The following is a 16,904-nucleotide window of genomic DNA, read 5'->3' as shown; positions in this document are numbered from 1 at the left end:
AAATATTTAAATTCAAATACTTTTATTATTTTAGTCAGATAAAATAAAATAATTACCATTAACTATATAAAAGAAAATAAAAAAAAATTCTCAAATATTTACTCATTCTTCACATTTTATAGATAATTCTACATACCAGAGACTTCTTATACAATATAATAATTGTGTAAAACTTTTGTGCACCATAAAAATTAATCGAGTTAAGATGTGATTACATCCTACCTTCAATCGTTTTTACTTACAAAAAAAAACTTTCAATAGATTATTATTTTAATTTTTATATGACCTATTTTTGTTTTTTCAACTTAGCTTCTATTACCTCCGAATGCATGACATGAGGGCCCTTTACCCCTCATTCTTAAAGTTTGCCTTTCCAAATTAGAGGCAGTGAAAACTAATTGGCAAATTCTATTGTGCTTACAAATTAATACCTAAATTTTATCTAATTTAATTTTTGTAATAAATTTTTATTTTTAAATTTTTTTTTTTATTTTTTAAATTAAATATTAATTTTTAATTTTTTTAATAAGTAGATACTACTTTCTATACTTTTCCTTTTAAATACCATACCATTCACCAAACTAAATACTGATGTACAATAATATTTATTCGGAAGGAAAAACCGCTTTTTCTGTTTTCCATTGATGTATATCATATTAATTTGACAAAATAGCAGACTCCATGAGAACACATTTTCACATCACAAGATTACAACACTAAAACAAACATTAGAACAAAACATAGTTTGACCGGCTAAGACTCCAATACCCATTATCAACCTAATTCACAGACCCTTTGGCACTCAATCGACTTCCTCCATCTTACTTTCCTCGGCACCATCCTCTTCCAGTGGTGGGATGTCAGCATCGTCCCCACCAGTTTCATCCTCATCGATGCTCAAACCCAGCTTCAACATCCTGTGGATTCTTGCAGCAAAGGTGTTTGGATCATCAAGGCTGAAACCAGAAGTCAAAAGAGCAGTCTCAAAGAGAAGCAGCACAAGATCCTTTACTGACTTGTCATTCTTGTCAGCTTCTGCCCTCTTCCTCAGTTCTTCCATAATGCCATTGTCAGGGTTGATCTCCATAGTCTTCTTGCTAGACATGTAGCCAGCCATGCTGTTATCTCTCAAGGCCTGAGCCTTCATAATCCTCTCCATGTTTGCAGTCCAACCATACTCACCAGTGACCAAACAGCAAGGTGAATCAACAATCCTGTCAGACACCACAACTTTCTCAACTTTGTCTCCCAATATATCCTTGATAACTTTGCAGAGGTCCTCAAATGACTTCTTCTTTTCTTCCTTCTTCTTTTTCTCTTCCTCTGTCTCATCATCCAACTTCAATCCCTCCTTTGTAGCTGAAACCAGTTTCTTGCCTTCATACTCCTTCAATTGTCCAACAGCGTATTCATCAATGGCATCCACCATGAACAACACCTCATATCCCTTTCTCTTGAGCTTCTCCAGGAAGGGTGAGTTCTCCACTGCTTTCTTGCTTTCTCCAGTGATGTAGTAAATGTCCTTCTGGCCCTCCTTCATTCTAGTAACATAGTCCTTCAAACTTGTCATCTCATCTCCACTCTTTGTAGAGTGATATCTGAGCAAATCAGCCAATTTGGCTCTGTTTTGACTATCCTCGTGGATACCCAACTTGAGATTCTTGGAGAAAGCCTCATAGAATTTGTTGTAATCATCCTTATTCTCAGCAATCTCATTGAACATCTCAATGCACTTCTTCACAATGTTCTTCCTGATCACCTTCAAGATCTTGTTCTGCTGCAACGTCTCACGCGAGATGTTGAGTGGCAAGTCATCGGAGTCGACAACACCCTTAACAAAGCTAAGGTACTCTGGAATGATCTCCTCGCAGTTGTCCATGATGAACACCCTTCTGACATATAGCTTGATGTTGTTTGGCTTCTTCCTTGTGTCAAACAGATCAAAGGGTGCTCTCTTGGGGACAAAGAGAATGGCCTTAAATTCAAGCTGGCCTTCAACTGAGAAATGCTTCACTGCTAAGTGGTCTTCCCAATCATTGGTGAGGCTCTTGTAGAAGGATGCATATTCCTCCTTGGTTATCTCTTCCGGCTTGCGCAACCAGATTGGTTTCTGCTTGTTGATGAGTTGCCATTCGTGAGAAACCTCCTTGATCTTTTTCTTCTTCTTGGAATCCTTTTCCTTCTCTTCATCAACTTCCTCAACATCGCCTTCCTCCTCCTTCTTGGGTTCATCGTCCTCATCGTCACTGATCTCTTTCTCGGTCGTCTTCTCAGTCCATAGATAAATGGGATAACTAATGAATTCCGAGTGCTTCTTCACAAGATCCTTAATCCTCCTCTCCTCCAAGTATTCCAGCTGTTAAAACCAAAAAAAATGTCAATCACTCAGCCATCATCTCCGGTTGCAAGCTCAAATTAAAGCAACTTTCAATTTAAAAATTCCTGAAACATTTTAAATGTTCCCCTAAAGTCTAAAAACTAAGCACGCACTTAATGAATCAAATTGATGAGCAGACCTCAATGTGTTTCTGAATAAATTCATACAGAAATAATTATGTTGTTCCTTACACTCCTAAGATTCCAATTTCGACGTGTTCATAATTATCCATTATTATTTTTTGTGTTCTTCGAACTCATTGCAACAAAAACTTCATAACAAATATTACTATTGGTGAATTATATAACACGTCATATAACCTATTAACCCAAAACATATCCATATCATATAGATAAAAACACCAATCAAAGAATAAAACCATATCCAATACAGAAGAAAACGATAGCAAGAATATCAAACTTCTGAGCAAATAGAAATCAAAATGGGGCTGAGGTGTCTGTATTACCTGATCCTCCTTAAGGAAGAGGGTGATTTTGGTTCCTCTTCCGAGTTGCTCCCCACTGGTATCCCTGGTCACAGTGAATGAGCCACCAGCCTGTGATTCCCAAATGTATTGCTCATCATCGTTATGCTTGGTGGTCACAATCACCTTCTCGGCAACCAAGTATGCAGAGTAGAACCCAACACCGAATTGTCCAATCATGCTGACGTCAGCACCCGCCTGCAGCGCCTCCATGAACTCCTTCGTCCCAGACCTCGCTATTGTTCCCAAATTATTCACCAAATCTACACACACACGCACACAAATCAGTAATCAAACTCAAAGAAACAGCACGTGACTGAATTCAGAACAAAATTGGAAGTTCATTTTACGGTACCTGCTTTGGTCATTCCAATTCCGCTATCGATGATTGAGAGAGTCTTGTTGGCCTTGTCGGGGACGAGACGAATGAAGAGCTCCGGCTGAGCATCGAGCTTGCTCTTATCGGTTAAGCTCTCGAATCGGATCTTATCCAATGCATCGGAAGCGTTGCTGATGAGTTCGCGAAGGAAGATCTCCTTGTTGGAGTAGAAAGTGTTGATGATGAGGCTCAGCAACTGGTTGATCTCCGCTTGGAATGCGAATGTCTCAGCGTCTGCCATCTGTACATCCGCCATTGTTAACGAACTCGAATGAAATTGGCAAATTGCAGGTAAAGATAGAGCGCGAAGTGTGGAGAGAATGAGAATAGCGAAGCGCAGAGAAGATTTGTTGTTGTTTTGCGTGTTCGGCGAATAAGGAAGAAGAGGGAAGGGGTTATTATAGTAGCAGAGAGGTTCTGGATTATTCTACTTCTCTCCGGAACGAGAGAGAGATCCTCGTTTTTTACTTTTTTTTTTTAAATGTTTTCTTTCAAATAGCGCGGGTTGGTTTCTTCGGGGGACAAAAACGGTGTCGTTTGTGACGTGGATGCCGTTGCCGTTGGTTAAAGTGGGGATCGGAAATTTCGCGCGAATGGGGTTCGCGAACTTTCTATAAACTTACTCTCGAGTCTCGAATGTTCTTTGTTTTCACAAAGTTGACTAGACCGCTAAATAAAATCTCTACTCTTGTGTGGATAGAAAGGACTAAGAAGTAAATTGGATTAATTTTTTTATATTTTTAAGAAATTAATTTAAATTATTTTAAGTTTCTTTGGAATCAAATTTATCATATAAAATTAATTATTTCTAATTTTACTCTTTTATTTTCTTTAAATTGATCTCATGTAATTTTTTAAAATGATTTCAAACTATTATTTTACTTAAATACCAGTTCTCTTTTATTTTTTAAATGTTTTTGCATGAAATCCAAAATTATAAATTACTAATTTTAAATGTAAGAGCTAAATCTCAACATATTTTTATTTTAAATCAATTTTATTAATATAATATCACCAAAAATTATAATTTACCTTAAGTAGTTACGATGACTATTATAATACTATTTATGTAAAATGATTTAGTATTGGTGTCTAAAAAAGAGGTCTAATTTATCAAAAAAAATATTTAATTTAAATACAATTTCTCTTACATATTTTTGTACGAAATTTATGGTAGATTTACAATATATATGTACAGGGTTTAACCATGTGGGGGCAAGTGTTCCCATTAATTTTTTATAAAATTTCATGTAGAATATATAAAAAATCTATTTGTTTTCACTTAAAAAATAAATTTGACCCCACTAATTTTTTTTGGTTGGTTCACACACTTCTCATTATATAGAAATGGAAAAAAATATGAAATATAAATATTAATCAATAATAAATATATAAAAACACCAATAAAACACATCAATTCAATTTTAGTAAATAAATTTATTATTATTAAAAGTTAATACACTGTAACAATGTTAAAATAAAATTATTTTTTATTTGTTAATTTAGTGCTTAACAAATTAAATAAATATAATGAAGAACCAAAATTTGACTTCATTAAATATTTTTTATTATAAAAAATAAAAAATTTATCCATGAAAAATATATTTAGTTTGCTTAATATTAATAAAAAGTTAATATCTAAATTATTTGAATATTTAAAAATAATTTTAGATTTTTGGTATATTTATGTAAATAAATATTATTAAAGAATTTTTTTATAAATTGCCTATATCAAAATTTGTAACAAAATTTTAAAATCTAATCAATGAAAGACTAAAAAAAAGATTGAAAATAAAACAAAAAAATGTTGTCTGAAATTAAATAGTTTAGTTTCTAAAATAAAAAAAAATTACATAGACCCAAAAGAATATTATTTTTATTGGTATTTTTCTAAATTAGTTTTAGGTTTGCCAGTAATCACATTATTTGAAAAAACCTCTTCGACTATAAATATTATAAAAAGTCGATTTCGTAATTATATGGGAGATGAATTTTTAAATGATTGTTCAATAATATATATATATAAAAAGAAAAATATTTAATTGTATTGACAATTGAAAAAAATATAAAACCTATTTAACTTATTATTTTAGTGTTTAAATTTATTTGTTAGACAATTTAAAAACTAATTATATTTTACCATAATAAAATATAATTATAAAAATTATTATCATATTATATATGCATTGCCCCCACTAACAAAATTTTATAGATCCGTCACTGTATATGTGCTCCACCTTGTTTTCAAGTGTTAAGCTTCTTTTCCTTGAAAAAAAAAAAACAATTTTTATATGATTTTTTTGTCAATACACACTACAATCATTTTATACACATTTTCTAACTACTACAAATCTACAATATTACACTCAGAAATTTACTTTCCTACTTACCTTACTGTTACGGTGGGTAACCGGAGATTAATACGATGGATGGCGTTTGACGGCCCAAGTGTGTGAAGGAGGAGAACTCCGGATGGATCTGCAACTCGGGAGGCTCCGTCCGACTTGTGCTCGCGAGTGAATGGGGGGTGGTACCTGCAAAGACACTCCGATGCCTAAGTTAGCAAGAGTGTAAGCAGGTCTAGAGAGTATTGGACTTGGGGATACCTGAGGGGTGTCAGTGTATTTATAGTGGTGAGCCAATAACCACCGTTGGAGTAGTGCCGTATCTTTAGGGTGCTAACCGTCCCTATTATCTTGGGGAGGTTAAGATATGGCTTTATGAAGCGGTTAGAGAGATTTTAGGGGCGGTTACCCATTTGAATGAGTGTTTTTCTGCCAGCTAATCTCACATCCGACTTCTTCAGACCAAGTCGTGGTTGATACCGACTTCTTATATGAAGATCGGTACTCCAGCTAGGCTTAACCCTTCAGGTTAGGCCTTTTTAGTTGGACCTGGGCCTTTGTATTGGGCCAGGGTATGAACAGTGCCCCTACTTGAGCCCAAATTTTTTCTTTAAAGTTTGGGTTCAAGTATTAACTCGGGTTCGTAGTCGACTTGTTTGAAGGAAGCACGGGTCTTAGAAACCGACGTGATTTTCGCGACCTTTTGTTTCTGACAGTTACGTCAATTCAAGCGTCGTGTCCGTTGGGGAAGTATTGAGGGCTTTGGTAACGGTGCAATCTCATTAATGACTGCCCCGTTTTTACCATTATGCCCATTGGCATGTTTATAAATACTTTCCCTCTCTTTCCATTTTCCGTTTCTGCAATCTTTTCAAACTTCTGTTTCTTTGTTCGTACGTGCTATACTTTCGGGCTTTGGAGACTTCTGCTTCCTCATTTTCAGAAAGAGGTCAGTTTCTTTTCTTCGTCTTTTGCATGACTTGGTTTCGTAGAGGAATAGTTTTGTAGATTGGTTCTTTTCTCCTTTCTAGAGACCTTCTTGATTTTTCTTTTCCTTTTTTTTCCTTTTGTAGGTTTTCTTCATTTACCTTTAGGAAAAGAAAAAATGGCCTCCGTAGACTGGGTTGATGTTACAGTTCTGGGGGAAGAGCCGTTGGTGGATGCGGAGTTTGTTACTCACATTCGTACTCATCATCGGCTCTGTACCTCGGAGGAAGACGAACCTAAATATGAATTGATAATCCCGGGTCCTGAAGACCGGGTCTGTTTTGGGAGAGAAAATGAGGCGGCCCCTCATTTTTTCTTTATGTATGAATGCATGATCACCCGCTTGGGTGTTTTCCTTCCTTTCTCGGATTTCGAGATATCTGTTTTGCATCACTGTAGAGTTGCCCCTACTCAACTTCACCCCAATTCTTGGGGTTTTTTGAAGATCTATCAGTTTATAAGCCATGCTCTGGACTTCTCGACTTCTCTGAGGATTTTTTTCTTTCTCTTTCATATGACTAAGCCCTTTAGTGGGCTCAACAACAAACAGCAATGGGTATCCTTCCGAGCCATACAAGGTCGGAGGATTTTTACCCTTTTTGACGAATCTTTTCACGACTTCAAAAACTTCTTTTTCAAAATTCAAGCTGTAGAGGGTCACCACCCTTTTTTCCTGGATGAGCATTCCTCCCCCCGCTTTCCCCTTTATTGGTCGCCGCCTTCCTCTTGTGAAAAGTATGGTCCGGATGACCTGGACGAGGTGGAGGCGGCTATTGTGGGGTTTTTCCGAGAAGCGTGGGGGAGGGCCCCATACTTGGATACCAGGAAAATCCTCCAAGGAACACCGACTTTTGTTCAATCTCAACTAGGTAGTGCATGCATTCTTTATTTCCGAGTTGTTTCTGCCGACTTTCATTCTGCCGACTTGTAACTTTTTGTTAGTTGTTTTTGTAGATATGGCAAAAAGGAATGCTCAGGAGGCCTACCAAAGGGTCCAGGAGGCTAAGGCGAAGTCCCGGGCTAGGTCCGGGGGTGCTAAAGCAGTCGTCTCTCCTCCTCCTCCTCCTCCTCCTCCTAAGAATACTGGCACTCCCTCTCAACCCCTTATAATTTCTTCCTCAAGTTTGTCTCGACCACCTCCTTCTGCCCAAACTCTCTCTGAGCCAGAGAAGAAGAAGCGCAAGACTTCAGAGTCTGGCTCTTCTTCTTTTGATGGTGGGGTTAAGGCGGATGCTCTGGCATTCGTCCGAAAGAACATCTATCCTTTTATAAGTATGGATGATGTTTATGTTCGAAACCACCTCACCGCCATGGCCGAGGAGAGTTTCAGGACAGCGGGTGTTTGTAACAAACTCTTGGACATTTTTGAGAAGGCTCCCCTCAGCTCTTTGGGGGCATCCTCGAGGGTTGAGGAGTTGGAGGGGAGACTTCTCATTTATGAAAAACATGAGAAAGAATTGAAGGAGGAGAGAGATAGACTGAGGAAGGAGAGGGATCACCTTAAAGAGGAGGAGAGTAAGCTGCGGGCTCAATGCACTTTGGAGGCAAATTTGAGGAAAACAGCGCAGGAGAGCTACCACAGTTTATTCCAAGATATTGTTGTTGTGAGGAAGGACTTGCTAAATTCTCGGAACGCATACGCCGAGTTGGAGGACTCTATCGCCGAGGGCGCCGAGGAGTCTTGGAGAATTTTCTTGGAACAAGTCAGAGTCATTGCTCCCGACTTGGATCTTTCTCCACTACATCCTGACAAAGTAGTTATTGATGGCGCCATCGTTGATCCTCCTGTCCCCGAGGTCGTTTCCGAGTCAGACCTGAAGACTCGGGGACAGAGGATTGTTGAGTCTCCTCCTCGTTCCCGAGATGCTCCGAGTCCTTCAGCTGCTTTTCCGACTTCCTCTACGGCCCCTCCTCTTGGTCCTGGTGGCGCTCCTCCCGAGTCTGGTGGTGATTCCTCCACTCCTTCGAAGAAGTGACTCTTATTATTTTTTATGGCTATATGGGGGCCCGGCCTGTGGGTCCCCCCTTTTTTAAACTTTATTTGTTTGTTGGTGATTGTGAACAATTTCTTGTTTGGCCTTTCAAGGCCGTAAACAAAATGTTCTGATCTGTGCCCTTTTTTGGATAAGGGTTTTTTAGACAAAGCGAATGCCCTTTTTGGATAAGGGTTTAAGTTACCTTGTGCGTGCATGCTTTTTGTTTTTGATATTTCGAAGAACCCTTTTTGATCTTTTTCCTGAAAACCTTTTTCTTGGCTTGTCTTTTTCGAGCCCTTTAGCTTGAGGACTTTTTACGCAACCTTCAATCCTAGGTTTTTCAATCTCTTTTCGTATCCTTTATACTCAACTTTGCTTTTTGATGAGTTTCATGACTTAGGTTATTTTTGCGATGCGTTTTTCCTTTACTCTGAGCTCGGTTTTCTTTTACTCGGAGCTCTTTCGAGTTTGCTTTACTCGGATTTTCATTTCGACTTAAGAGTCGGATGATTCCTGAGTTCTTACGATCAACTCATATAACCTCTTTACGCCGACTTGTACCTCGTCGTTTTATCCTGACGACCATCTAGGTCGGTTCATGGGATTTTCACGTTTTGTCGAGCTTAAGTCGGCGCGTTTCGTAGAAAAACTTATAAAAAATAAAGGAGGATATTTAAAAGAGATATTGTAAATGAAAAAGATCTTTATTAATTGGGGAAGGTACCTTTCTGCTACTAAGGGTCTTGATAGCCTATTTGATGGTCTATTTTCCCTTAGCCTCTACTATGATGCCTCGTTAAAAACCCTTCTCCAGAAAAAACCCTTTTTGGGAAAAAATCATGAAGTTGGGAAAAGAGTACATCAGGGAGTAGAGTTCGCTTTTAACTGTAGTACCTTTTCATATTACAAGCATGCCACGACCTCGGTAGCTCAGTGCCATTCAGGTCGGTTACTTTATAATAACCTTTCCCTAACACTTCCTTGATTTTGTATGGCCCCTTCCAATTAGCGGCGAGCTTTCCTTCTCCTGATTTGTTGACTCCGATGTCGTTTCTGATTAGGACCAAGTCATCCAAGGCAAATGTTCTTCGAATGACTTTCTTGTTGTATCTGGTAGTCATTCTTTGCTTTAATGCCGCTTCTCTTATTTGGGCACCTTCTCGGACCTCGGGGAGCAAGTCGAGCTCCTCTTTGTGCCCCTGTAAATTTCCGACCTCGTCATGGAGGATTACCCTTGGGCTTTGCTCATTGATTTCTATTGGAATCATGGCTTCTACGCCGTAGACTAGTCGGAAGGGTGTTTCTCCTGTGGCGGATTGGGGGGTTGTCCTATAAGCCCACAGCACTTGAGGGAGCTCTTCAGCCCAAGCTCCCTTTGCTTCTTGTAGTCTCTTCTTCAATCCTGCTAGTATGACTTTGTTAGCTGCCTCGGCTTGCCCATTGGCTTGTGGGTGTTCCACCGAGGTGAACTGATGCTTGATTTTCATACTGGCTACCAAACTTCTGAAGGTGGCGTCGGTGAATTGGGTTCCATTGTCCGTGGTGATGGAATAAGGTATTCCATACCTTGTGATGATGTTTTTGTAGAGGAACCTGCGACTTCTTTGAGCGGTGATGGTGGCTAATGGTTCTGCTTCTATCCACTTTGTGAAGTAATCTATTCCCACGATCAAGTACCTGACTTGTCCTGGTGCTTGGGGGAAAGGACCTAACAGATCCATTCCCCATTTTGCGAAAGGCCAGGGGGAAGTTATACTAATGAGCTCTTCTGGTGGAGCTACGTGGAAATTTGCATGCATCTGGCAAGGTTGACATTTTTTCACGAAGTCTGTGGCATCTTTCTGCAAGGTCGGCCAATAGAATCCTGCTCGGATTACTTTCCTGGCCAGCGACCTTGCTCCGAGATGGTTTCCGCAGATTCCACTATGTACTTCTTCCAACACCTCGGTGGTTCTTGAGGTCGGTACGCACTTCAGCAATGGTGTTGATATTCCTCTTCTGTAAAGGACATTTCTCACCAAAGTATAATGTTGTGCTTCCCTTCGGATTCTTTTAGCTTCTTTCTCCTCCTTGGGGAGGATGTCGAATTTCAGGTATTCGACTAAGGGATTCATCCACCCGAGGTTTAATCCGACCACTTCAAGTACCTCTTGTTCATCTTCTGTTTTTGACACCGAGGGCTCTTGGAGAGTTTCTTGGATCAGGCTTCTATTGTTTCCTCCTGGTTTGGTACTTGCTAACTTGGATAGGGCATCTGCTCTGCTATTTAGATCCCGAGTTATGTGTTTAACTTCGGTTTCCGCAAAGCGCCCAAGGTGCTCCAAGGTTTTCTCCAAGTATCTCTTCATATTGGGGTCCTTTGCCTGATACTCTCCACTTATTTGGGAAGTCACCACCTGTGAGTCGCTATAGACCATCACCTTTGTAGCGCCAACTTCTTCTGCTAATTTTAATCCGGCAATCAAGGCTTCATATTCTGCCTGATTATTTGAAGCCGGAAATTCGAATTTTAAGGAGACCTCTATCTGGGTTCCTTTTCCATCTACCAATATTATGCCCGCGCCGCTCCCTGTCTTGTTGGAGGACCCGTCTACATAGAGTTCCCATGTAGTCGGCTTTTCCTCTTGTTCACCGGCATATTCTGCAATGAAGTCGGTGAGGCATTGGGCTTTAATTGCTGTCCGAGTTTCGTATCTCAGATCAAACTCGGAGAGCTCTATCGCCCATTGAACCATTCTCCCTGCAACATCCGTCTTCTGGAGGATTTGCTTCATGGGTTGGTTCGTACGGACTCTTATTGTGTGAGCCTGAAAGTAAGGTCGTAGCCTTCGTGAGGCTATCACTAAGGAGTAGGCAAACTTCTCTAGTTTGTGGTACCTTAGCTCAGAGCCTTGTAGGACCTTACTGATAAAGTAGACCGGGTGCTGCCCGACCTCGTCTTCTCTTATCAGGGCTGATGAGACAGCCCTGTTTGCCACGGATAGGTACAGGACGAGGTCTTTTCCCGGTACTGGTCGGGTTAATATAGGAGGTTGACTTAGGAATCTTTTGAACTCTTGGAACGCCTCCTCGCATTCCGAAGTCCATTTAAATTGGCATCCCTTCCTTAATAGAGAAAATAGCGGAAGGTATTTTAGTGCCGATCCCGCTAAAAATCTGGAGAGGGCTGCAAGTCGGCCATTGAGCTGTTGAACCTCTCTCAAACAAGTCGGGCTTTTCATTTCTAGGATGGCTATGCATTTGTCGGGATTGGCCTCAATCCCTCTTTGTGTTAGCATGAAGCCTAGAAATTTTCCCGCTTCTACTGCGAAGGCGCATTTTGCGGGATTTAGTCTCATCCCATGCGACCTTATAGTGTTGAAGACTTGTGAGAGGTCGGTTAGAAGGTCGACTTCTTGCTTGGTTTTTACTAACATGTCGTCGACGTATACCTCCATTAGGCTCCTTGGGTGAGGGGAAAACACTTTGTTCATCAGCATTTGATATGTGGCTCCTGCATTCTTTAGTCCGAATGGCATGACCACATAACAATAGTTGGCTTTTGGCGTGATGAACGATGTTTTCTCTTGGTCGGGTTCGTGCATCGGGATTTGGTTGTATCCCGAGTAGGCGTCCATGAATGATAAGTATTGGTACCCCGAGCTGGAGTCTGCCAGGGTATCAATACTCGGTAGGGGATAAGGGTCCTTAGGACATGCCTTATTCAAGTCGGTATAGTCGACGCACATTCTCCATTTACCATTCTGTTTCTTGACTAGCACTACGTTGGCTAGCCACGTCGGGTATTTGACCTCCCTGATAAAGCCGGCTTCCAGGAGCGCCTGTACTTGCTCTTCTACTATTGAGGCTCGCTCTGGTCCGAGCTTGCGTCTTCTTTGCTATATAGGTCGGGACCCTGGGTAAACCGAGAGTTTGTGGGACATGAGCTCGGGATCAATCCCGGGCATGTCAGAAGCCTTCCAGGCAAAGAGGTCGGAATTAGCTCTTAGGAGTTCACCCAACCTTTGTTTTAGGGTTTCCCCTAGGTGGGTTCCTATGTAAGTATTTTTTCCTTCCTCCTCACCGACTTGTATCTCCTCGGTTTTTCCTCCCGGTTGGGGTCGCAACTCTTCTCTGGTTCTTGTGCCGCCTAGCTCTATGGTGTGGACTTCTTTGCCCTTTTTTCTCAGATTTAGGCTTTCGTTATAGCACTTTCTCGCCAATTTTTGATCTCCCCTCACCGTTGTTATTCCTCCTGGAGTCGGGAATTTCATGCAAAGGTGGGGAGTGGATACCACTGCTCCGAGGCGATTAAGGGTAGTTCTGCCGATTAAGGCATTGTAGGCTGACCCTTCATCGATGACTATGAAGTCTATACTCAGAGTCCTTGATTTTTCCCCTCTTCCAAAAGTGGTGTGAAGGGGTAAAAATCCCAGTGGTTTTATTGGCGTATCCCCTAACCCATATAGGGTGTCGGGGTAGGCTCTCAACTCCTTTTCATCTAACCCTAGCTTGTCGAAGGCGGGCTTGAAAAGAATGTCCGTCGAGCTTCCTTGGTCTACTAGGGTTCTGTGGAGATGGGCATTGGCTAGGATAATGGTTATCACCACGGGGTCATCGTGCCCGGGGATTACTCCTTGCCCATCTTCTTTTGTGAATGAGATAGTGGGGAGGTCGGGTGTCTCTTCCTCGACCTGATAAACCCTCTTGAGATGTCTTTTGCGAGAAGATTTGGTGATTCCACCTCCCGCAAACCCTCCTGAGATCATATGGATATGTCTCTCTGGGGTCTGTGGTGGTGGATCTCTTCTATCCATGTCATCTCGCTTTCTTTTTCCGTGACCGTCCGACCTTTCCATGAGATATCTATCAAGCCGACCTTCTCTAGCCAGCTTTTCTATCACATTCTTAAGGTCGTAGCAGTCGTTAGTGGAGTGACCATATATCTTATGGTACTCTCAATAATCGCCGCGGCTTCCCCCTTGTTTATTTTTAATAGGTCTAGGGGGTGGCAGCCTTTCAGTGTGGCAAATCTCTCTGTATACGTCCACTATAGAGGTTTTTAGAGGAGTATAAGAGTGATATTTTCTGGGCCTTTCGAGACCGAGTTCTTCCTTCTTCTTGCCTTCCCTTTCCCTTTCCTTAGATGAGGAAGCGGGTCCGGGTCGCCAACTCAGGTCTCTTAATTTTGCATTCTCTTCCATGTTGATGTACTTTTCGGCCCTTTCCTGTACATCACTTAGAGAAACGGGGTGTCTTTTAGATATGGACTGGGAGAAGGGACCTTCTCTAAGCCCATTGACTAACCCCATTATGACTGCCTCTGTGGGCAGGTCTTGGATCTCTAAACATGCTTTATTGAACCTTTCCATATAGGCTCGTAAAGACTCTCCGACCTCCTGTTTTATTCCCAGGAGGCTCGGTGCATGTTTTACCTTGTCCTTTTGGATTGAGAACCTCATCAAGAACTTCCTTGAGAGGTCTTCAAAGCTGGTGATGGATCTCGGGGGGAGGCTATCAAACCACTTCATCGCTGCTTTTGATAAAGTGGTCGGGAAAGCCTTGCATCTCGTAGCGTCGGAGGCATCAGCTAGATACATCCGACTTTTAAAGTTGCTCAGATGATGCTTTGGATCCGTGGTTCCATCATAGAGGTCCATGTCGGGGCTCTTAAAGTTCCTTGGAACTTTTGCCCTCATTATGTCCTCGCTGAAAGGATCTTCTCCGCCCGGGAGTTGGTCTTCTTGTTCGTCGCGGGAATTCTTGAGGGAGGATTCTAGCTGTAAGAGTTTTCTTTCTAACTCTTTTCGCCGTTCCATCTCCTCTTTGAGGTATTTCTCAGTTTCCTTCTGTTTTTCCCGCTCCTGTTCCAATTGTTCCAGGCGGCTATGGACTAATCCCATCAATTCAGTTATGTGGGATGGTCCACCCTTTTCCGACTCACGTCCATCTGAGGAATTTACCTTCGGATTTCTCATTCCGAAGGTACCCTCTCTGTGTTGGTCGTTATCTTGCTGTTGGGCCATGTCCTCGTTGTCATTACCTATGTCTAGATTCTCTTGTTCAGAATCTGTTTCCATATGGCCTTCTTCGTGGGATCTATCCGCCATTGATGGATGATCTCTCGGGTCCCCGGCAACGGCGCCAATGTTACGGTGGGTAACCAGAGATTAATACGATGGATGGCGTTTGACGGTCCAAGTGTGTGAAGGAGGAGAACTCCGGATGGATCTGCAACTCGGGAGGCTCCGTCCGACTTGTGCTCGCGAGTGAATGGGGGGTGGTACTTGCAAAGACACTCCGATGCCTAAGTTAGCAAGAGTGTAAGCAGGTCTAGAGAGTATTGGACTTGGGGATACCTGAGGGGTGTCAGTCTATTTATAGTGGTGAGCCAATAACCACCGTTGGAGTAGTGCCGTATCTTTAGGGTGCTAACCGTCCCTATTATCTTGGGGAGGTTAAGATATGGCTTTATGAAGCGGTTAGAGAGATTTTAGGGGCGGTTACTCATTTGAATGAGTGTTTTTCTGCCAGCTAATCTCACATCCGACTTCTTCAGACCAAGTCGTGGTTGATACCGACTTCTTATATGAAGATCGGTACTCCAGCTAGGCTTAACCCTTCAGGTTAGGCCTTTTTAGTTGGACCTGGGCCTTTGTATTGGGCCAGGGTATGAACACTTACTAAATTTATATCACATAAATATCATATTTATCTTGTATTTTTTATAGTATGTATACATTTAAATTTATTTGTTAAAATTTATTCATCTTAATCTAAATTATTTTAAAATTAATATATTTTACTTAAAATCAATATTTATATTAATTATATGCCTTTTGAAAATTATACACCTATATATTTTTTATTTTTAACTCATAAAATAATATTTATGTTTTTTTAAATATATTTTATTTCATTGTAAAGTGACAAATTTAATATAAAATTTATATAAATTATTCTTTTTTTACTAATTATAACATTATCCAAATCATATTCATTTTTTCATAATCATATCTAACAAAAAAAATATACAAATACAAAGTACATTAACACCAATTTCATTTTATTCAAAACTAATCCTGCAAAATCATATTCATACCAACATTCATTCTGTAAAAGCCTCACCAACATTCATTTTGTAAAATGTAAAGCCTCATATTTTTTTGGGTTAGATCATCATTAAAACTTAAATCCAAAAACTTCTCATCAATTGAGGTCAAAGCCCATAAAGGCAGGCCGGTATTGTCTTACTGCTTAAAAAGAATATAGGTAAATAACTCCTAACCAATTAACTTTTAACAACTGCAATTAATAATTAATTATTTTATAATTTTTTAAAAATATAATTTAAATAATCATTAATCAATAACAATTCATTACTATGGAATGACATTTAAAAATAAAATTATAATAGAATTAGCCACGACAATTTTTTAATTTAAATAATATTTTTGTGTTACGTCTTTCTTTCGCCTAATTTTTTTAATATTACAATCGGAAGAATGTAATACATTGATATTACACTAATTTAGTGTAATGTATTGATATAGGTGTTTTCAATGTCATAAGAAATCATGACTTACGATTTTAATAAAGGACAAAAAATTTGTGAAAATGAGACTAACGATTTTAAGACAAATTTTTTTTTTCCAGAATTTCTACAACCATGAAATCGTTACTCTCATTTTTTAAGTTAATTATAGCTATTGATTGTTGATCCAAAGCTTTCTAATTATTCTTCCTCTTCACTCAAATGGATGGTAACAATTTTAAACAAATCGACACAAACGATTTCTTTTAAACCAATTATAAGTCCCATAGTTAGACATTACACACCTAAAACTTCATTTATATGTATTACACAACTAGCATATCAAAAATAATTAGTGCCTTCTTTCATGCTACCGTAATATCTTCAAATTTTAGAAATGAAAAACTAAGGAAAATAGTCAAATTTTAGATGAAAATTCACTTGTTTTTTAAATTAATTTTTAAAATAATTTTTTTAATTAAATTTGTCTTTTAAAAATATTAAATTATTCATATTATTTGTTTTATTTTTTTATTGACCGTATCAAAATTTGTTGATGTGAAACATTAAGTGATTTTACAAAACTTGAGACATTTGAATTTCTCAATTTAGGATTGATTTGATCTAATCTTTTAAAATGATCATGTTAACGGCTTAAGATGATTATGTGTGTTATAGTGACACTTAATGTGCCACATCAATAAATTTTGACACCGTTAATAATAAAAGTGACAAAAAAATTAAAATGACTCATTTAAAATCTTTAAAGAACGAATCTAATTAAAAAAATCTTTCCATGACTAATTTGAAAAATAAGTAATTTTTCGAAAAACTAATTTAACT

The 16,904-nt window shown here is 39.4% G+C and overlaps 1 protein-coding gene across 1 annotated transcript; it reads right to left on the bottom strand.

The window, feature by feature from the left end:
- Positions 1-604: 604 nt before the first annotated feature.
- LOC112802917 (heat shock protein 83) lies at positions 605-3,883 on the bottom strand. Its single transcript, XM_025846341.3, has 3 exons — positions 3,217-3,883; positions 2,844-3,124; positions 605-2,356 (listed from the first exon to the last, which is right to left on the bottom strand). Exons 1-3 carry the CDS (start codon positions 3,494-3,496, stop codon positions 803-805), a joined length of 2,115 nt encoding a protein of 704 aa, XP_025702126.1. The 5' UTR covers positions 3,497-3,883; the 3' UTR covers positions 605-802.
- Between the last annotated feature and the right edge of the window lie 13,021 nt (positions 3,884-16,904).

Source organism: Arachis hypogaea, chromosome 5 (genome assembly GCF_003086295.3).
Source record: "Arachis hypogaea cultivar Tifrunner chromosome 5, arahy.Tifrunner.gnm2.J5K5, whole genome shotgun sequence".
Taxonomy (NCBI): domain Eukaryota; kingdom Viridiplantae; phylum Streptophyta; class Magnoliopsida; order Fabales; family Fabaceae; genus Arachis; species Arachis hypogaea.
The sequence above is the reverse complement of the archived record's forward strand: the minus strand, read 5'-3'. Positions and strand labels throughout refer to the sequence as shown.